The 22,399-nt window shown below is 42.2% G+C and overlaps 1 protein-coding gene across 1 annotated transcript in view; it reads left to right on the top strand.

Moving 5' to 3' along the window:
- Positions 1-22,399, top strand: part of MYO10 (myosin X) — a 173,095-nt gene that overhangs the window by 62,136 nt on the left and 88,560 nt on the right. The window contains exon 3 of the mRNA XM_074899540.1: positions 13,999-14,157. Coding sequence (XP_074755641.1) covers positions 13,999-14,157 — 159 coding nt within the window. The remainder of the gene's footprint in view (positions 1-13,998; positions 14,158-22,399) is intronic.

The following is a 22,399-nucleotide window of genomic DNA, read 5'->3' as shown; positions in this document are numbered from 1 at the left end:
AGGGTGTTGCAGTTCACAGCGTCCCAAGTCTCCAGGAAGACTGGCTCACTGGGGTGCAGCAGAGCTGAAGCTGTGGTGCTTCTCTTCATCTCTGCTACACTATGGCAAAGCCAGTAAATCTTTCCAGTGTGCTGCATGAAACCGCCTTCTGTCATGGCCTCCTTGTCCCCTTTTGGTGCTGCCACGGGCTGTAGTGAGTTTTAGTGCTGGGTTGGGGGAGATTGGCAGCAAAGCTGAGTGAACGATCTCTCATCTAACCTTCTTAGATGCAGGCTGGTTCCACACACACACACACACACTCTCCTGTGTCTCTTGAGTACCAGGGTCCTGGCTCACACACTTACTTTGGAGAAAACTCTTATCACACTGTATGGAGCCAGGTGAGACTGAGCTCTAGCCTAGACTATGAAATACAGCTAAAGCATCTTTCATCCCTAGACTGTGCTCTTCTTGCCCATGCTTATACAGGTTTCTTGTGCCATATGAATGGCACTGGCTAATTCTGAGTGTGGATAAACTGCATGCACCTATTTTTTGATTTGACAGTATTTCCATATTAGCAAAAAATTTTTGATATTTGGGGTGCATTCTTGGGCAGGGGAAAATATGCTGTTGTGTGACAGACCCAGCACTAACTTACATAGGTTGAAAGGCAACTTTGGGGACCTTCTAGAGGGCTGGCCTGTCAATGTCTACACTATAATTACCTCTGTGTGTCAGAACTAGGCATGTAGTTAAGGAGGGGTCAATCCTTCCCACCATCATCTAAGGACATCTTCCGGTTGTCTTCAGTCAGAGCTGGAAAAAATCGCAATTGCTGTTTAACTGAATTAATAGCTATAGCAACGGAGGGAGTGGCCTTGCAGTGTTCTCCTCAGTCAGCCCTTTCCTGAAAGGCTGATGAATTGTTTTGAGATCAGTATCCATCATAAAAGTTAACTTTGAAACAGCATAGCCTTGTAAACAAGGCTACCATTGAAACTGTGCTGTATGCTTAGGTTTGGGGAAAATGCCATGTTTTAAGTTCACCTACCTGTAATTTTTCTTTGAACATTCTCTGTTGTGTGTTATGTGTCATCATGTACCTATTTGTTTTCATAGACAGTTGACCTTAGAAGCTTACTGTATTCAGGGCTTGACTTCCTCCCCTTTCTACCTTCCACCGCCTGTGTAAGTTACCATTTTGGGGAAGGAGAGTTGAAAAGATAGCTACCTCATTAAAGAACTGCTTCAGTGAAGAAACGTTGAGCTGTGAATAAAGCTTATCTTGGGCTGTCTTGGGAGCAGAATGGCAGTGTCAAAACCTCATACCACAGGCAACCTGCAAGAAAAAAACAGGTAATAAACACTGGCTTAATGGAAAGCCCCTCTGATCATCTGAAACACAAAACAAACATGAGCAAGGGACTGATGTGCAAGTAAGGTGGGCATAGTGTTGGGATCACTTGTTACTCAGTTCCCATTTTCTGGGATAAAGTACAGTAAGTAGTGGCAAGAGTATGGGTAGGAGTGCAGAGTGCTGGTTGCCAGTCAAATGGGGTTTTTAGTGTGTCTTTACAAGGCAATTGGTGATACTGTAGAAATGTTATCTTGTGACATTATAGAAAAAACATTGCAAGTTACTTTTCAAAAACAGGCGAAAGGAACTCTGGCTTTTGTTGTCTGTTAAGACAAGTAGCTTATGCTTCAATTCAGATTTACACTTTCAGGATCTCTGCAAACTCGTACAGAGCTTTGTACCAATCTGACATACTCAAATTTTTTGTTCTTGTAACATAAAAGCAAAGAAAAATAAAGCAATTTTTAAAAACAAAATGAAACAAATGAGCAAAGATAACTCGACTCCTATCTGAATTTCACCTGAGTTGCATCAGATGATCTTGGAAGTTAGTCCCTCAAAGGTAATTTCAGAGCTCTGCCAATTCACTGTCATGTTAATCTTTTGCCTATTCTGCTTCTCCAGAAACATGTCAATATGGAAAGATCTAAAAGACAGTTTTTAAATTAAGGTGAGAAAGTCCTACTGAAGCAGACACATTGCCGTTGTGAACAAAAAGTAATTTGATTATCAAGTGATCTGAGTACAAATGAATATTGTTGCTGTGAGATGTATATACAGTGAGAGAAAGCAAGCCAAGACTTGGAGAAATTAAAATAAAATGGAAACATACTTAGTTTATGAGAGTTTTATAGTTAAATGTTATAAGGAGATCTGAAAGCTGAGACTACATGTATATGAACTTCCTCCATGCAGGTGCAAGTTGCTGTGTCTTTAATTCACAGATGGCTTTAGAAATGTTCAGGCCAGCAGGTGTTTTTTGCCTTCAGCAGTAGATTTGTGAATAATGCCTGGCAGTATCCTTTTCTTGGTTTACATTATTGCCCTGATGTTTTAGGGCACCTCATGTAATATTTACTTCCCTATTTTCAGTAAGAGCTCTACTTAGTTGTCTGCCAGCACTGGTGTGTTACCTGTAATGTTAGGTCCTCCCTTGGCTGTGGGCAAGACAGACAGGAAACCATTTAACTTGTGTGCACCTCTGCCTGCATTTCAGGGGCAGTTTAAATTCAAAAGTAAATGCAGGCATGGATTGGAAAGCAAGTTCTTGCCTTGCCAGGTTGGCTGGCACAAAAGGGTTGGATGGGACAAGGTGGCTTCAAGGGACAGGTCTCCCTGCAGGGAGGTAATGGCAGGAGAGGGCACCAGGAGGTGGGGGAGGGAAACTAAGAACATAATGGGGTGGAGAATAGAGGTGGTTTGCAGGAGGAACACAGAGATGGTTGTTAGTGGAAAGCCCTGGTGGAGAAACATGGTTTGCTTCATTGCCAGTGGTGTAATACCCCCAGGAAGAGAAGGTGGGAGGGGGCTGGGGCCATGTGCGTCACTGCTTGAGCCTCTGTGGGTGATGGCTTTCCAGGCAGAAGTCCTGGCTCAGGAGACCTCACAGGCGTCCCTGGCCCATGTATTGCCCTAGGAGAGTGCTGGATCCTGTGGCCGATAGCTGTGTGCTGCACATGCCAGCCCTTCTCCAGCCTGGATCCTGGCCATGTTGGTTGCCTCAAGGCTTGTGGTGGGCAGGCCCGACACAGGAGCCTTGCTGGGATGCTCCCGCAGGTCTGTCAGCTGGCAATCTCCTGACCAGCACCAGATGAGGCAGCTGTGAAGCTGAAGCTAAAACTGGGCATCCAGCTGCGACTGACTGGATCTGAGGGGCTGGCTGCTACCTGTCAGGGGAGGAGTGATGGAAACCTAAGCCCTGCATCATCTCAGCACATTGAAGTTTGCCAGAAAGACCATCCATTTCTGTGTAAAAACCTTCCTTCTGGCTCTGTTTTCTTTTTCTTTCCTCCCAGCCCTCTGCAGCAGCCTTGCTGTGGGAGCATTCCCAGCCCAGCAGCTGTGGTCCCCCTTTGTGGGGGGGGTGGTGGTGGTGTGTGTGTGGGGGGGGCGTGTGGACAGACACAACACATCACACACACACGAGCTGGAGCTGGGACATTGCAAGGACCTTTCAGTTTTCATAGCTGGTGGTGTGGCAGAGTCTTCTTGGTTTTGGTAATAATACGATGGTGATAAACGCTGCAGACTTTCCCAACAGCGGCCTCCCACCCAGCAGCAGTATCTGTTGGCAGTGCCCCGTGCAGACCTTGGTCCCCCAGCATGTGCTTCCAGGCACCATCTGCACTCACAGGCCACGGTGGCTGTGCTGGCAGCCTGGGGCAGGGTCAGTTCATATGAAGTATTGGGCTGAGAGAAAGGTGGAGAGGTGGGGTCAAAAGGATCACATTGGCGTTAGGGCTTTTTTTGACATCTTGGAGGGCCTCATCCCAAGTATTGCGTTCTCCAGTGTTCTTGTTCTCTCTTGTTCAGAGCGAGGCTTGCTTTCAGGGGCCATCCAGCTCCCACGTAAGTATTGCCTCTGATTTCGTTACTGTGGCACTGCACACAGGCTGCTCCTATTCTAGACTCAGAGGCAATCCAGTCAACTACCTGTGGGGTTTTTTCTTCTTTTTTTTTTTCCTTCTTTTTCAGCAAAAAAGACGTATTGAGAATTAATTGCTTTGTGTCCCATAAAAGCTGGTATAATTTTTAGGCTTCTTATTGAACAGAGTTGTTCCACTTCTTGATAGTGGGGCATTTTATTCACATTCGGTCTTGTTCATTCAGTTGCAAATAGTCATTGTTTTATCTCATATGAATCATTGAATAAATATGAATTTGAAATTGAGAGTTTCAGTTGAGCTCTAACTGATGTTGACAGTTGAGCTAATGCTTTCAGTGCCTGGCATCACTCATAGATGCATTCTTCATTGTGTGAAAAATGATGGATAAAAGGTGAGGGTTTTTTTGTGGGTGTTGTAGTGTTTTGATCTTCCTTCTGAGAAGAGGAAACCATTGATTTTCACCCTCTTGTCTTTGGAGCTGGTTAAGGCTATATGCATTGACAGCAAAAGGAGCAGTGCCCTTACATCTGTTTACTGGGTGATACTTACAGTAACACTGACTTGGGGATACCTTTGGTGGGATGTCTGAAACCAGATGGAGGATTGAACTCATGGGGAGGATTGTGGGTCCAGAACTTCCTCCGTTCCTCTCCTCTGTGCTGGGATTTGCTCTCTGCCTCATCTCGCAGTGCCCTGCAGGTCAGAGGCTTCTTCCCTGGCTTGCTGCATGGTCAAAGCTGGCTTCCAGATAAGACTGCAGTTGAGACCCTACCTGGCAGGGAGCCAAAGGCCCATCTTGTGGTACATCTCCTGTGTACTGCCCCTGGACTACTTCATTTAGTCCAGCATTCTGGGAAAGCCTGGGCAGTTGCAATCTCTCTACTTCTTGGTTCACGGAGAGAAGGAGGCACTTTTCCATACTGAAGCAAAGTGCTGGTGACATGCCAGGAATGTTTCATATTTCTTGCAGTGCCACAGTCTCAGTATTTGTAGATGGGTGGACTTCTTAAAAATCAAGTTTTGTGATGTCTTCAGGTGCTGTATAACTGTAGGTTATACAAAGTCACTTGCAAAGAAAGTTAAATTAAAGATGCACTTTTTTTTCCCTTGTAAGAATTAGTGTGGACTGCCTAGAGGCTTACTATAATATAATCTAGGTAAAATTGATGTGTTTAATTTGAATTAAATTTCTTTATTGTCTATGTAGGCAAGCCCAATTGAAGGGTCATAAGCACTGAACCTCTAATTGGAAGCTTGTTCATACTTGATAGAGTGTCTGCAAACAGAAACGGGTCAGTGTGTGGAATAAACTACCTTGAAATACCTGTTGTGGAATAGGTGGGAAGTCTTGATTAGACAAGCTTATTGACAGTGGTCAACACATTGAGGAAACAACAAAGAGGTGCGATTTAGTGGGTTTGCGGAGCTTTGCTGCAGTGATGACTGGGATGTCCATCCTCACAGCATGCTTCCCCACTTGTGGAGCTTGGAAGCAAAGGGATGTTCTGCGTTGATGTGACTGCCTGACTGTTGGAGTAGGACAGCTGTTGAAGGGAAATGCTGCAAGCCATTTCTGGTGCTGGTGGTGTCACTGCTGGAGGTTGAGGAGAGGGTGGGGAAAGGCAGCAGGCTCTCAGCACTTGAACCTGGGAGGAGCTCCTGACCCCAGGTGTTGCAGGCCCCAGCAAGTCTGAGAGGTGTTATGAAAGGGGGACTGAGAGGAAGGGTTTAGAAGAGGTTCAGTTGATAGAAGAAAAGAAAGCTGGAAACGGCTGGAACTGAAGCGAGCAGAAAACAAAATAGAGGATTATACATTGTTTATGTGTGTTGCTCAACTGATTTGGTAGGTACAGTAACATGCAAAGTGAACACTTAGACATTTTGCATTAGACGTCAAGGTTAACTTTTACCTGGGGAATGGGGTGATTCCCAGAGTGAGTGTGGAGGAATCTTACAAAACTGTTAGGAAATAAGCTGATGCTCTGTTGATGTGTGTGTATGGGATATTTGATTGAAGCAAAGGCCAGTGTTAGTCACAGTAGTAGTGGTATCAGTTTAGTTGGTAGTATTTTTATCTTGACATCAATAAATGCCTCACATAAAGTTATTTCACTTTCCTCCATAGTTTAGTAGATAAGAAACTTAATTGTGGTGTTTATTTGTTTCTTCAAAAAGGATTAAATTATATTGCATCAAAGGAAGCCTTGGACAGTGGTACATCTTGTTGTCTGAAAGATTGTTTTGGGACAAAGGAATGTATGTCTAAGGTCAGCTATTACAGAGAAATAGTAAATTATCAGACAAAAACATTGAGTCGCACTCTTGTCATGATTAACCATAGAATTTAAAATTTCAGTAGTTAATCTGCTTTGCTCTTAAGTTGCTCTTGATTTATAAGAGAGCCTTCTTGTCATGTATTTTAAGTATCTACTTAGACAGTAGATCTCTTCAGGAAAAAAAGAGTAAACTACTAGATTTTTATTTTTGTTTTTAATCTCTGGGTCCTTGGGCTTGTCATGATTTATTTTTCTCCCTGGAATGCTGCGTTCCACAGCTTGTAATGTGAGCCCGTGGCCTCTTTTTTTTTTCTGCTTGGACTCATGTATAAAGAAATCTTGTAAGATTTATTGCATTCTTTTAACTTCTAAACATGAGGGAAACACAAATGATGATCCTCAGTTCAGACCAACAGCAGAGAATGAAAAAAAAAAAATCATATTTTTAAGTGGATGTTTCTCTGTACAGTCCTGTGTATTTTGCTGGGCTATGCTCATCTCTCTGCTGTGGGGTCAGTGACCAGAAGTGAAAAACATGCTTTAGAAAACTGAGGGAGCTAATGTCTTGAACATATGAGCCAAGTCCTCTGGAGCTGCTGTTGAGTCGTGTGGATTTTTATGGGCATCACCATAGCAGCTAGGATTAACCCTGTGAAAAACTCACCTAGAGTAGTCCCTGGGGCAACAACAAGAAGGCTGTGGGCTTCACTTTTTGGATCACAATTAGCTTTGCTGTCTGGTGTCTGTGGGGTAGCCAGATGCTGTAACAGTTGGTTTGTTAATACCATAAGCATTATTGAAAAACGGTTGGTTGGTTTGGTTTTTTTTTTGTGTGTGTGTGTTTGTAAACCTGTCCCTCAGATGACTTCTGTACAATACCTCTTTGCCTTCACTTTCCCCATCTTACTGAATTTTATGTTTAAACTACCATGTTTTACATTATCCCTCTGGTTATGTGGATTTGAGCAACTTAATTTAAATTGAGTGTGTGACAAGACTTTGGTATTTCTGTTTTCTGTGTACAAATACCAGTATTGTCTTCTGTAAGACCATGCAGTTTGTAAAGTACACCTAGCATTGATAAAATGTTTTCTTAAGTAAAAGGCAGTGGAAGGAGGTTGGTTGCTCCTTTTCTGTTACCCCTACTAAAAAAAAACTCCTCTCAATTTATTGCAACACGGATGTGCTAAGCCACATAACTGTTACTGAGCATGGCCTCGTGTGGCAGTTGACATCGCTTAGACACCCCAATGCCTGGCATGTGTTAGGGATGGTGAAGCCAATGGCATGTGATCGGCTAAACCAGCTGCTGCCCACATGGTGGGTGATGGCCGTGAGGGGTGGCCTGGCTTGAGGCCATGGGCAGGCATCTTGTCCCTGTATAGAGTCAGCAGCAGTGGGGAGCCAATGCCCCTTGCCACCCTTTGCTCTGATCCAAATCTCAACCTTTGAATTAAAGAAAGAGACCTGAGCCTGCACTGATGAGGGCTTGTGTTTGGGAGGGATGGGGGTTCAGATCAACGTATAGAAGGGGCTTTTTAAAAATGGGTGTATAATGTAGACTTTTTGGTAGACAACCTTGCACATTTTCAAAGAGCAGATTCTGTAATGATCTGGCTTGCGTCTGGGCTTCCAAGACGCAGGCAAGCCTATTTCTTCCTTTAAATAAAAATCTCACAGAAATCTCACTAAAATGATGAAGACTGTCATAATTCAAATACCGAGTTGTTGATCAGAAAACTTACAGTACCTTCTGCCTTCTTCCCATCCAATATGGATCATCAGCATAAGATCAAAAACACCCTTGAGAGATTCAGCTGTGCATGGGATCCATGCAGAATGGAAAGACTGGGTGTGACTTGCAGCTTTTGCAAAGTGGGGATTGTGTGGGGTTTTTGATGTGCTTTACCTAAGCATTTAATTCATCATTCTCCTAAACTCACTTGACTCAGCTGTTGTCAAGTCTCTTGATAACATTTAATGACCTTATTCAAGAAGGGATTTTTGTCACTTGACATATGCCATAAAATGGTGCAGTAAGAAAGCAAGCATATGTGCTTCTGTCGTTGAGGGCCCAGTCAACGACATTCTGTCCTTGTGTTAATAAATTGTATTACAAATTAAATCTTTTGTTGAAGTGTAATTTCCATGAAATACTGGGTTTAGGGGTAATTTACCAGTACAGAAAATTAATTAGACATAATTTTGTGATATTCCCCTTCAATGGAGTGCTTGAAAGACTTCTCTTTTTTTTTTTTTTTTTCTCTTTTCTCATGCCAGATTAATTGCACAGGATAAAAATGTCATTTTCAACATAAAGAAGTGGGGAATATTAAGATCCTCATGCTGGTGGTTTTCACGCTCTTTGAAAAGCATCAGTGAAATTAATTTAATTGCAGTCATATGCCTCAAACTTCTGATTTGTTGGTGGCTTGTTTTCTTTACATGCTCACTAGTTGATTTAAAAGCATATATTTGTGTAAAGCACACATCCAAATTGCATGGCATACAAAAAACACTTTTTTGAACGAAATATAAAGATACAGACTTGCCTAACAAATACTTAGACATTTCGGAGTACAATATTGCACTGCTCTTGCAGCAGTATTTATTAATAGGCATGGTATTTACGAAGAGGAAAAAATACATATTTATTTATAAAGCCATCATTTTCATTATATGTGATTTAGGGGTTGTCGGCTTTCCAGACAGTCCCATATGAATTTATTTATTTTGATGTTCCACAGTTTCAGAACAAACCCCTTCAACGAAACGTCAGCTGCCAAGAACCTGTTTACCTAGTGCTTATCTGCAGTCTCACCCGTAATCTCTGTGTGTGCTGCTGTAAGTTCTCCAGCTTCCTGCAGTGCATTTGAGAGCGTCTGACTGGCATCGTCCGCAAGGAGAAGGCACTTCTTGTGGCAGTGGTTGTGGATCTCGATAGTGTTTCAGAGGTTGATGTGGGAGTCTGTCCCATCTATGCAGTGCAGTCCTGCCCATGTCCTGGACGTGCTGGTGTGTTGCTGAAGACTTCCCTCTGACTTCTTTTACCTTGGTCTTGTGTCCAAGGCTAATGTTCTCATGGTGAGACAATGAATCATTTTTTTCTATTTCTGCTTCTTTCTCACCTGGGTAATATTTTTGAGATCTCACTCTCAGTGTCTAGGGCTTGATGCTGTGTCCTAATGCACATCTGGCAAGGAAGCACAGCTGTTGAGCAGCTGGACCTTGACACTGCTCTGGGTATGTCATCATCATAGGGGAGAGCTGATAAATTTTACGCGCTTCTAGAGAGTAGAAAGTAGAATTGGGCTAATAATCCTGTTGATTTCTGAACAGACGTGAATCAAGACATAGGGTCATATCATCAAAGCTTTGAAACAGACTGTCAAAACCATACCAGTAAGGTTTGTTTTCACAGTTTCTACGTGTCACCCATTTTTAATGTTCATTCAGATATTCCTCTCTTCACTTACCTGTCTCTTCAACCTTTCCTTTTTGACTAGAGAAAGAAATCTGGCTCAGCAGCATATGGTTATTTTGTTTTAGTCATTTAGCTTTCTTTAAGACTGACACTAAACAGTGTTCCTTCAGCCCCTCAGTGTGGATTCTCCATTTCAGCAAGCTGTTAACATTTGGATGTCCAATAGTTCTCTCCTGTGTTATTTTTCATCCCAAGAATGCCTGCTACAGCTGGGGAACTTGGTAGCATTGGTCCCCTGGCTTTTCAGGTTGCTTCCTCATTTGAGTCCCTTTTTGCTGTGTTCATCCTGGCAGTAGAACGCTGTGGTAGGGACAGTAGAACAGTTTTGAAACGTTGTTCTCGTTTCCCAGTGAAATGCTCTTTACTGTTGTTTAGCTGAGTTTGCTGTTTTGTCTTGTATTTCTTGAACATGATCTTTTTGTTGTTGTTCCTTGCATTGCTCCTTCCTATCTCATCCTCTAATTTTCACTTCCATAATAACTTTGAGAGTTCTTACTTTGTATGTTGTCTCTTCAGGGTTTAATTTATAGTTTTCCATGTATTCAGCATGTTTGTTATCTTGGACCATTTATATCTTGAGAGGAAAGAAGCTTTTGCTGAATTCTCATTTAGGCTTGTCTTAAATCTTATTGCAAGTTTCCTGCATGTTTTACTTGACCTTCCAGAAATGCTGGCAAGATCCCTGAGGATGGACGCTCCTGCACTCTGCCAACGGGCTTCTCTTGAAGTTCAGGAGCCAACTTGTTCATCTTCCTCTTCTGCATGTTGACCCTGCAGAATGGCTTTTGGTTCCTATTTCCTGAGGATTTCAACTGTTGTAATATTTCATAACATGATCTTCTAATTAGTAATGATAAAGTTCAAGGTAGTTTTTTCATGTCCCCATCCTAATAAAGGCGTGAGTCAAGATGAAATAAAACAAACCAGGCCTTCCAGGGCTTGAGCAGCAGGACTGCAAAAAGCCTGTTTTAAGGAAATGAGGTCTGTGCATGTGATCCTGCTGCTCTGTCTGATGACTCTGATCTTGTTAGATTTTTTGACCAAGTTTTACAGTGGGTTTAGGAAATCTGAGTGATGCTTGGTTCTGGTAAAAAAAAAAAAAAAAGAAAGGAAAATTAACTCCCCAACGCTTGGGGAAGAGGTCTTCTGATTTGGGTGGCAACGACTGTGACCAGTTGGTGTGTTTCTAGCTGATTGACCCACATGCCTGTCTTGGAGTCAGCTCACAGAGCCATTTCCTCACCCAAACAAGAAGGCAGTATGTGGGAGAGCTGGAAGTATGAGAACAACCAGCCTGAAGAAGAGAAAATAGTGGGTTTGAGTGGGAAGGATGAATCTGCAATAACCATCCTTGATAGTCCTGCCATGCGCAGGTGTGATGGTTTGACCTTGGCTAAATGCCAGGTATCCACCAAGTCGCTCTATCACTTCCCCCCTCCTTTTCCCCTTGTTTCTCAACAGGGCAAAGAAGGGAAAGTAAATAAGATAAACCAACCTTTGTGGGTAAAACAAAAGCAGTTTTAATATAAGCAAAACGAAGCAAAGGTCCTTGCGTGGAAGCAAAAGCAAGCAGATTTATTCTCTACTCCCCATGAAGAGGCGCTGTGGGGCCTTCTCAGGAATCAGGGCTCCCATACGCGTAGTGGTTGCCTCGGGGGACCAAGGGTGACCCCACCCCCTTCCTTCTTTCTCCCAGCTTTATACTGAGCAGATGTCACATGGTCTAGAATATGCCTTTGGTCAGATCTTGCCCACCCCGTCCCACTGGGAGAAATGTCGGAAAGCGCCTTGGTGCTGTGTAAGCACCACTCAGCAGTAGCCACAACACCAGGGTGCTACCAACACCCTGCCGGCTCCCAGCATAAAACACAGCACCGTGAGGGCTGCTATAGGGGAAAACCAATTCCAGCTCAGCCAGACCCAGTACAGCAAGTCAGTCATCACATTGGTTTTGTTGCTAGATTTGTATGAATTCCTTACATTAAGAAACATGGTTAGTGATGTATGGGGTGCTCTGCCTACCCTAATAACCTGTGCATCCCATATCAAAGAACAGAAGTAACAAATACGAAGATTCTTCTCCCAGAAGTGATGTTTTGTTTCTTTTTCATGTTCACATGAGATGCTCTCACAGGATATGTGCCACCCTCTTTGGGGTTCCTAATTCTCTTACTAAATCTATTTTTCTGTTTTAATTCCACACTGATACATGGCCTTTGTTAAGTTGCTTACTTTCGTAGGATTTGCTTTCCTTAAATCCCTTTTATTTCCAAATCTTCCAGTGTACGATATTTTTGTTCTACAGTATGACCTTTGTTTTTTTTGTCATGGTTCTTCTGACTAGGAACTGCAGTTTATTACTCTTGAGATATAATTACCTCTAATTCCACTTGCACTTTGTGTGGTTAGTTTTGGGACTACTAACGCTATTTTCAGCCCCAAAAGTTTTGCTGTCAATTGATGCTGTTCACATTCATTCTGTTTTGTAGATATCCGGACTGCTTGCCCCTAGACCATGTACAAGTGGCTGCTTTCTCCATCCTGGCCAACGCCTCTCTGCCCTGTACAAATGCTTGTCCTGTCACCTTGATCATTTACCACAAAATAAGGCTCAAAACGCTTGGTGTCTGTCTCTTTCCCACAGTTAGGGATTGTGCTTTGGATGCTCTGAACCTGTAGGAATTTTCTGATGGTTTGCTCACGTGTCTTGTTGACATCTGTACTGCCTTCCAGCACCTGTTAGAAATTGGTTTCCTGGATCTCCTGTCTTCCCCAGCCTCCCCTCAGTACACTTTGTGTTAGTGCACATGACAGCTGTAACAGTGCAATGGCCTGTGCCAACATTTAGTATGCCTGGGATACGATTTCAATGAACAAATATCATCCAGCAGTTCTAGTGGGATATCCAAGTACAGAGCTTCGATGTTAAGTCTAATCTGCGTTCAGCCTCTTCCTTCTTCAGCTTCTTTTTCTCACTTGTCTCAACAAGACAGACACAATCACTGTTTTCCTGAATTGCTTCCTATGATGACATTTGTTCAGTCTTTCGCTACCAGAAACATACATATGTTTTAATGCTGAAAATGGCTGAGGGGTTTTCTTCTCCTGCGCAGACATGGGCCCTTGCGCTGCTGCCCTGTCCGTCAGGCACTGCTGGGCGATCCCCAGCCCGCAGTGGCAGTCCTGCAGTGCTTGCCAATGCTCATGCTGCTGATTACTGTGCTGCTTCTGTCTGCTCTTAATAACTATTTCGAAGGATTTTTGAAAGGGCTTTTTAAAAACATTCTACATCATTAAAGTATTTGCATTAACCCCATGCTTGACTTTTTTTACACTGAAACGGTACCATTAGTGGGGACTAGTATTGCCTGAGTAGCGTTGGCTATGAGATGGAGGCATACATCTATAAGGATGGGCTGTCAAGATGTAAATTAAAAGGCAATGGGAAACTGAATTCCAAAGATACTATTTTATCATCTTTAGTGATGTCGTAAGTATTCAAAAAAGTTTAACTAGATTGGGGATATGAGCATCTTCTGAGCATATTTGTGATAAATTAGAGAAGATACGTAGAAGAGTTTTCTGACTATTTAAATTGTGGCTTTTTTAGAACGTTTACTGTCTGTTTGGAACAGGCTTCAGAAATTTGTATCAAAAGTCCATTAATTAGAAATCGGTTCACCTGTTCATTTCCAGATCTCTACAGCTCACTGAATTTAGCCTGCTGCTTACATTAGGAAAAATGACCAAACCTGATAGTGGTCCTGACTGGAAAATTGAATGGAAACATCTAAGGGGATTTCAGATCAAACGTATAAACACTTGCAGCCTCTTAGAGCAATAGTTTTAATTTGCTGTTATGTACTGTAAAACATTTTGTCTCAGAGTAATTTGAGTATAAGTGGAGTTTTTACTATAAGGGGTGACTTCTTGTTTGGTTGGTTTTGATTTTTTGGGAACGATTATTGCTTAGTTTATTTTTGTCCTGATAAAGTCTAACAGTAGGCCAGTGTGAAATAAGGTTACATTTGCCCTTAAAAAGAAAAAGACCTTATAGTCCTCAGTGCATTATCAATATGTGCTAGTTTCACATAAGCCCTGTGTATGTATTTGGGGTTTCAATGTCAGAGAAGCTTTAGAAGAAGGTATGACTGGTAGGCTATTCTCTTCTACAAGTCTGCACACTGGTAAACTGGATAGGGAATATGAATGGCCATGAAAGCTCCGTTCTTAAGTAGGGATTTTTGAATGTGTGCTCTGATGATTGTATTTTCTTTGTTTCCTTTCTTTCAGGTATTCACTTATAAACAGAGCACAATCACGCACCAAAAAGTAACGCCTATGCATCAAACAAGCATAGAGAGTGTGGAAGACATGGCAGCACTTGTAGATCTCCATGAAGGCTCCATTATGCACAACTTATTCCAGCGATATCAGCAAGACAAGATCTATGTAAGTTTCTTCTAAAATTAATAAAAATTCCTGGAGGGAATGTTTTTAAATGTGTAAGTGGTGTTTGCTGTTCTGTGGTATCTCCAGTTCTTTGCGTATCCACATAGAGCTGAAGCATCGCTCACCTAGTGACTTCACCAACAACAGTGGAAGGAGAAGGTAGCTCAGAGCTGGCCAGGCAATCTCTTGGAAACCTTTAAAAACTGGCATGCTACATACTTTTACACTTCCAGTGCAGGGTTGTGTTAAGGACTCTTGTTTTTCTCTTCTTTAGGCTGGCCACCCCAATAATATGTGCTGTGTATATCACTGGAGAGGATATGGTGGGATTTCCTGTCAGGCCAAAATCTGTTCTGATCAGCCTCCCCTTTTCTGTTGTAGTAGGAAGAGGATGGTATCACAGTCATCAACCTGAGAACTTGTGACAGTAAACACAGTTGGAGTTTGGGGTGTGTGAGAACAGTTCTGTAATGAAGGTTTTTGTGATTAGATTTATCTGCTCTTTAAATATTTTTGTTAATCTTGAACTGACTAGATATGAATCTTTCCTGAGTCTGGAACGACACTGAATATGAGAAAGATACAAGGAATATTAGTGACTGTTACAGAATGTGAAATCTCACTTTTCAGTGGTTGGGTGGTTTGGGTTTTTTTGTTTTGCTTTTAATTAATAATTGCAGAACATAACTTTTGTTTGCATACCTGTCTAGGCCCTTGATTTGACCATATACATGCTTTCTTCCAAGCTTCATCAATTAAGTTTGGCTTCTTTATTTTTAAACGTGAACATACCTTAATGTAAAAAAAAACTTCCCCTATATTTAGAAACTTCAGTATGATAAAAAGCAAAAAAGGGCACAAGGAAGTTATGTTCCTTTGCACATTCCCTTTAAAGGAGCTAGTACAAAGAATCTTGAACATTGCGGTAGTTTTCTTTGCAAAAGTCTTTATGCATTTTTTTTTCTCAAAACAAATGAACCATTTTGCCTTTCAGAAGTCAGTAACAAAAAATGAATAGCATAAATGAACAATCCTGCACATACAGGGAAAATCAGCTGCTTGATAAGAGTTCAGTTTTCCACGAGTGTTATTAGATTAGAATATAATACTCAGTGTGAGTTAAAATAAAAAAATTTTTTCTGAGCCAGTATGTGTACTCAGATGAAGGACACTTCCCCCTTTTAAAAAGCATGTGTATAAAAGGGGCTGATTTTTTGAAGAGGCAAAGAATAGCCTTAGTCTAAAGAGACGTGTCCTAGCTTATTTCTTAGCTTGTCAAGGCAAGTTTAGGGTATTCTGATACTTGGTGCTCAGTGCGGTGTATGTTTCTAGACAAACAGGTTTGTGTGCTGTTAATGATGACAGATCTTCAGTTGCTGCTGAATACTCATTGTCCCTTCAGTTCTCCTAATTTTACTGTTTACTCTTTCGAGTCCACCTCACTTGAAAAACAATTGAAAAGGTGGTCAGGAAAAAAGGTGTGTTTGGAAATGTGTATGAAAGCCTCTCTGTTGTCCTATATGTGTAACTAGGACCTGATGTGAGTAGCAGCGTCTTTTCCCCCTCCTCACTGGTACCCCACTGTGCCAGTGGTAGTGTTTCAGCAGGACAGGGCTCCAGGACCAGAAACACCGAGAAAAGCCGATTAAACAGCTTGAATAAATTTATGAAACTTCATAGGTATATGAGAGTGTGTTGCAGGAGGAGGTGTTGACATTGCAAAATGAACACTGTCTTTTCAAGCCAAAATCTCTTTAACTGTATTGAACAGTTCAATGATATTTTAATGTTTGATGTTTAAAAAAAAATGGACTGAAGGGTGCATTAAGTTTACCTTCATTGAAGGCATACTTGCAGCTGAAGAAACTAGGTTCCTGGTTATTTTGCTTTGGGACCAGACTAGTTCTTGTACAGGACAGTAGAAGCCATTGGAGTTCATGCCAGGAGCAGTCAGAACTTTCCAGATTGTATATTTGCCTTCTCTCTTCCCTCCAAAAAGTCCTCTCCCTTGACCAGGAATTGCTTCACCAGTGTAGTACACATACTGTCTCTTGTATCCACCTCAGCACCTTGGCTGTATCTGTCCTTGTGTGTTAGGGATAAATCGGGAAGGCATGTGCCCCTCTCCGCTCTGAGTTTAGGGGCTGATCATCCCATTGAAAGACTTCTTGTAATCCCCAAATATAAGACACCATATAATTGCCATGTTCTGCCTTTTAGCTTACACATCCCTCTTTACTTCAGGTCTGTGCACCTCCTTGTCCACATCCCAAGTAGGGGGAAAGAAATACTCAAAGGAGTATGCTAGCATTTTTTTTAGTTATATGCTTGTAGCATATAACTAAGCATATCAGTGTGGTTCTTCAGTTTGGCAGATTTTTGATAATTTTCTTAGTGGCAATGAGACTGGGAAGCACCCTTGTACCTTTAATGAGGAGTGTGGTTAATTAGGACGTAAGTTTTGGGGCTTGCTTCTTTACACACACACGCACACAAATTATATGAAGTGCAATATACTAAGTTGTAGTGTAAAATATATATAATTTCAAAAATACAGAAAAAACAACAGGAAATTTTAAACAGTTGCTTTCTCAGGAAGTCAATTATTTATGCAAATCTTCCGCTGTTAACTTGTGTTTGTCTGTATTTGAGGAGCTGTTTCTCCAGCAATAAGCATTTAAGTAAATATCTAGATTTTTTTTTCACTCTTACCTTCCTTTATTTTTGTCTCACATAATCATACCCATGTTCCTAAACTCTTCACTACTTCCTAGTTAATACTATAAAGATATTTGCCATGGATGCCAAGTTTTGTCAAACATGTCAGTGGCTTTCTTTGCTCCTGCCAACAACTGCAGCTATAAAGGCTCAGCAGACGTTTTTCTATATTTCTTGCTGTTCCCTGGGAAAGGTGGAATATTGATTTAGCATACAGACTATATTCACGCATGAATGATGCCTGGCTCTGTATTTAATGAATTGAGGCTCTTAGCTGAATCTGTGCTGTTAGCAAGGTGAATGACAAAAGTCTTTATGTCTGTGTGCAATCATCATTTTGTATCAGTGTCAAGTCTGTTGGCATCTGCTTGTGATACTTTTTGTTTGAATTTCTGTGTAGCAGCCTTCGGGTACCTAAAGGCGGCCTACGAGAAAGCTGGAGAGGGACATTTTACAAGGGCATGTAGTGACAGGATGAGGGCTAATGGCTTTAAACTGAAAAAGAGTAAATTTAGATTAGATACAAGGAAGAAATTGTTCACTGGGAGAGTGGTGAGGCGCTGGAACAGGTTGCCCAGAGAAGCTGTGGCTGCTCCCTCCCTGGAAGTGTTCAAGACCAGGTTGGATGGGACTTTGAGCAACCTGGTCTAGTGGAAGGTGTCCCTGCCCATGGCAGGGGGCTTGGACTGGGATGGTCTTTAAGGTTCCTTCCAACCCAACCCATTCCATGATTCTATGAAAAGAGTGCATGCTTTCCCTTTTTGGCCTGTGAGAGGCATTGATGTACTAACCCTTTCTTTATTGCTTAAAGCAGGCTCCCATCTGGTATTTTTCCGGTTTCTAGATTAATACTGTTTTTATCTAAAAGTATGCTTCTGGGCTATCACCGCTTTTGTTGTCCAGGAAAGGAGCAGAGTTAGGATGGCAGTGATCATGCAGTACAGGGAGTTTTCACTGCTGCTTTCTTTCCCATTTTACTCCATCAGGAACAACTTGGTATGGGATGTCCAGCTTCTGGACATGGGCATACAAGGTTTAATGCTCATCGCTGAACACTCAGATGAGCTTGCATGCTAGGTTGATATGTGGCAAACCAGAGAGAGATAAACACTAATGCTAAAAGAGGAAGGTGCCTATGCTTGAAAACAGGGCCTTTTGTGAAGGCAAATGAGGGATTTCATTGTCTCTGAAGCAACGCCAGCATGGAGCATGCAATGTGGAGAGGGGAAGTGCTGCGGCAGCCGTTCTTGTCACTGTTCAAAGGCGAGTTGTTCCCAAAGCTGTTGATTCTGGTTTACTTTTAGTTAAGTACACATTGCGGAAGAGACTGGCTTAGCCTTGGAGAGGATGCCGTAAGCCACACCGCGTGGATTGTGCTGCCAGACGCACAAATTATGGTGTTTGAGCTGGCTCTGGGATGAGCTGCGCTTGTCTTGTCTCTGTGGCCTGCAGTTAGTTACTGGTGCGGGCGGGCAAATTCCAGAAGACTAGACCAGAGGTTTAGAAAGCAGCTTTTGCTGAGGTGAGAGGTGGGTTGGAAATAACTGCAGTATACATTGTGCAGGTCAGTATGGAGGTTTTTGGTGTCAGATCCACCCTTGTTTGCCTGAGTTCAAGCAATAAACAAGTTTCAAAGGACATCTGATTATTTTTTTTCCATTTGAATTAAGCTCTGAAGTGCCAGGTAGGCAGTGTTCCCTTTGAAGTGGTGATGATTTGACACGTGCTGGTCTTGTTTAGGTGGAGAACATGCACCCGTGCCCAGAGAGGTGTGCTGGGTGGGGTGGGGTGTGACGGACCCCCGGCCACCCTGCCCTTGATGAGGAGAGTGGCTTTCTTGTTGTCCAGCAGTTGGGTGTGGTAGCCAGGAAGGGTGAGAGAGAACACAACCTATTTTTGCTCACTTTCAAATTAAGACTGCAGTTTGTCCACCAGTAATTATAACCATCTGTTACATTTGTGTGCATATGCATAAACACTTTTGTACCAGCCACGTAGACATGTAGTGCTGTACCAGCCACATCCACATCAAAGAGAGTGTGATGGTAATTAAGAGCTCAGTTTTCATGGCTGGCTTCCTTTCTCTCTTTATCTGAAGCAACAAATATGGAATAACTTGGATGAGAAAGCAGCATTTCTCCAGTTATTTAAAAGAGGTGTTAAACTGGAAAAGTCTCTTCCCTGACAAGGTTGCTTGCAGAGCTCCTAGCCACTTCATTACACTGAATGCCCAGTTATCTGTTATTAAAAGGTATATTCAGTTATTTATGCATTGATTTTTCAATCTATTTGGGTTTATTTACTTTAGCAGCATGTTCAACTGTGGTTGGTTAAATTTGCAGTAATTGGATAATTTACCTCCCTCGAAGTCATGAGAGTTCCCTAAGGCCACTAGTTGATGTTTGTGCAGTATTAATCAATAATCACTGTCGGGTTTTTTTCAAATTCTGCTTGCAGACACAGACACTGTAGTATCTAGGTCAGTTGCTCTCTGTGACTTGTTTGTCTAGGTTTTTGCATATTTGGTTTTTTCTGAGTACAGTAAAACTCATTTCAGATCTGGTGCAGTGTTCTGGGCCATGTTACAGTGGTCAGCAGGAAGTGGATGTTGCTGTATGTTACAGTGATAAAATAGCAGGGCACACTGAAGTTATGGTTAATTAAATACAGACAGATGTATTTCATACACTTTGAAAGCCCTTCTGTTCCGGTGTCCTCTACCATGGACACCAGTTGTAGGTAGAGGCAGAGAGATGAAGATCAGTAAAAGACAGTAGTCCCAAAGTGTTTACTTATAAAGACGAAAACTGTCATGACTGATTTCTTAAAAGAAGAAACTTGGCTGCACTCCCTGCAGAATCTGAACCTCAGAGGAATGTGTATAATGGACCCATAAACTATCCTGGACAGCTCAACAGCCTTGGTCTTTAGCCTGTCATGCTCTGTGGTACAAGTAAGTGTGGGCCATTGACTTAAAAAAAACCCCAAACAAACCAAAAAACCAACAATGGTACACACAAATTGTGTCATTAATTAGTACCATAAAATAGGTATAAATATTGTACATTTAGATCAAGTCCTTAGTTATTACAATTGCTCCTAGAACTGCATTTATCCTGGTCTTGTCTGCCACCCAGGTGTGGTTGCACAGTTCCTCTCCACAGGCATCTAATGCTCTAGAGCAGTCCCGGGTAACCAGTTTGCAGGATCTGCTCAGTGGTCACTGAGGAGACTGCTGTTTAATTGCTCTGCTTTTACAGTAAAGAAATTTTAAAAGTGCGCTGATGAATCAGTGGTTTTCATGCCTTCCTATGCTGCTGGGAAGATGGAGAAAATTCTCTCCACCAGCTTCTTTAGTGGAGGTGCAGACAGCAGAGAACACTGTTGCTAAGAATGCATGACAAATGTCTATACATAGCTACTTACCTCCATAATTAGCATGTTATGCTTACACACATCAGATAATGTTTTCAAAATGTAGTTCAAAGTGAATTCCTGTCTCCAAGCATTAATTACAGCTTCCATTTCACATCTGCTACTAGAGAGCAGCAGACAAAGATCTATGTAAACACAGCAGGCTTTTAATTGCAAATCTAGTGGAATTTATTTCTGGTGATTGCTGTTTCTGAGGGATGGTCAGTTATATAGATCAACAGTTGTCTGCTAAAGGCCAGTTATCGTTTTTTTACTTTTTCTTTTTTTAATACATGTTACAGGAAGAACATAGCTTTAAGGATATGAGAACAAATGCTGTCGCTTGGTTAAGCAACTTTGCTTCTGAATTCCTCTATACTGCAGAACTCATGGGGCTGCTAATAATAAGAGCAATAATAGAACAGTAAAGAATGTTTGCCTGAACTTTGTCCTCACAACTGAAAATACTGGGGATTTTAAAGGTGCACATTTTCAGATCCTAGCAAATATTTCAGCCTGAGGTGTTGTGATCAATATGATATCATTAAAAAGATCAGAGAGGTTTGTGTAATTGAGTACAGTATCATTTATGCAACATATACACAAACACATAACTTTATATGTTTATATGGGAGTGGCTGGAGAGCTGCTGCCGGTCAGAGAGGGACCTGGGGGGGCTGATTGACAGCCAGCTGAACAGGAGCCAGCAGTGTGCCCAGGGGGCCAAGAAGGCCAATGGCATCCTGGCTTGTGTCAGCAATAGCGTGGCCAGCAGGGACAGGGAAGGGATCTGACCCCTGTACTCGGCACTGGTGAGGCCGCACCTCGATTCCTGTGTTCAGTTTTGGGCCCCTCACTACAAAAAGGACATTGAATGACTCGAGTGTGTCCAGAGAAGGGCAGCAGAGCTGGTGCAGGGTCTGGAGCACAGGTTGTACGAGGAGCAGCTGAGGGAACTGGGGGTGTTTAGTCTGGAGAAGAGGAGGCTGAGGGGAGACCTTATCACCCTCTACAGCTACCTGAAAGGAGGTTGCAGAGAGTTGGGGATGAGCCTCTTTAACAAAGTAGCAAGCAATGGGACAAGAGGGAATGGCCTCAAGTTGCGCCAGGGAAACTTTAGACTGGATATCAGGAAGCATTTCTTTACAGAATGGGTTGTTGGGCGTTGGAATGGGCTGCCCAGGGAGGTGGTGCAGTCCCCATCCCTGGAGGTGTTTAAGAGTCGGGTCGACATAGCGCTGAGGGATGTGGTGTAGTTGGGGACTGTCAGTGTCAGGTTGATGTTTGGACTGGATGATCTTCAAGGTCTTTTCCAACCTAGACAATTCTGTGATTCTGTAATGTTGTGGTCTGCAGCACGATTAAGTACTTGTTGGTAACTTTCTGTGTATATATGCTACAGTAGGGGTCTTACCCTCTGTAATCAGTGGTCAGTTTCCGTGAGACAAATGGAGGTCAAAGTTTTATTAAAACATTTGCTCTTACTGTCTGCTCTGTACCAGTATTTTTCTTTTTGGTTGGTTGGTTGGTAGGAGAATAAGTAATACATGCAGGGTCAACAGGTTCAATTCCTGTTGGCTTCTATGAGTTTTGAATGATAACCTAACCCCACTTAATGAGAACTTCATATCGAAAACTGAAAAGTAGGAATCTATCATCTTTGTGCTGTTTTTTTCATTGGTGATCGTATATATAGCTAATGTCTTCTCAGATTTGAAGGCTTGTTTTCATGTTGTTTTCTCCATGCCTTTATTGAATGACACTGCTAACTCTGTGAGCTGAGAACAGAAAGTAGACCAACATGCAGAATCAAAAGGAAGATTTTTCAGTCATTTGTAAAAGTTCTGACAGCAGCTTAGTGATGTTCAGTCAGAGCTTTTGCAAATGGTGCCGAACACTTCTGTGTGTTCCTTTGCCTCATTTGCAGGTAAGCTTTGGCTCCTTTCTGTAAGGTCTGTTGTTCCTAGTCTCACAAAGTCATTGCAAGGAGTGCAGAAATTTGGACTCTGAAACTTAAGCTGCTTGTCTATCATCAGTGTATGTTTTCTTTGTGTGAGTTAGGCTTTGACCGTAAAGCAGGCTACACAAAATTTACTGCTTGTTCTGCACT

Source organism: Athene noctua, chromosome 2, assembly GCF_965140245.1.
Source record: "Athene noctua chromosome 2, bAthNoc1.hap1.1, whole genome shotgun sequence".
Taxonomy (NCBI): Eukaryota; Metazoa; Chordata; class Aves; order Strigiformes; family Strigidae; genus Athene; species Athene noctua.
Note: the sequence above shows the minus strand (reverse complement) of the source record. Positions and strands in the feature narration are given on the sequence as shown.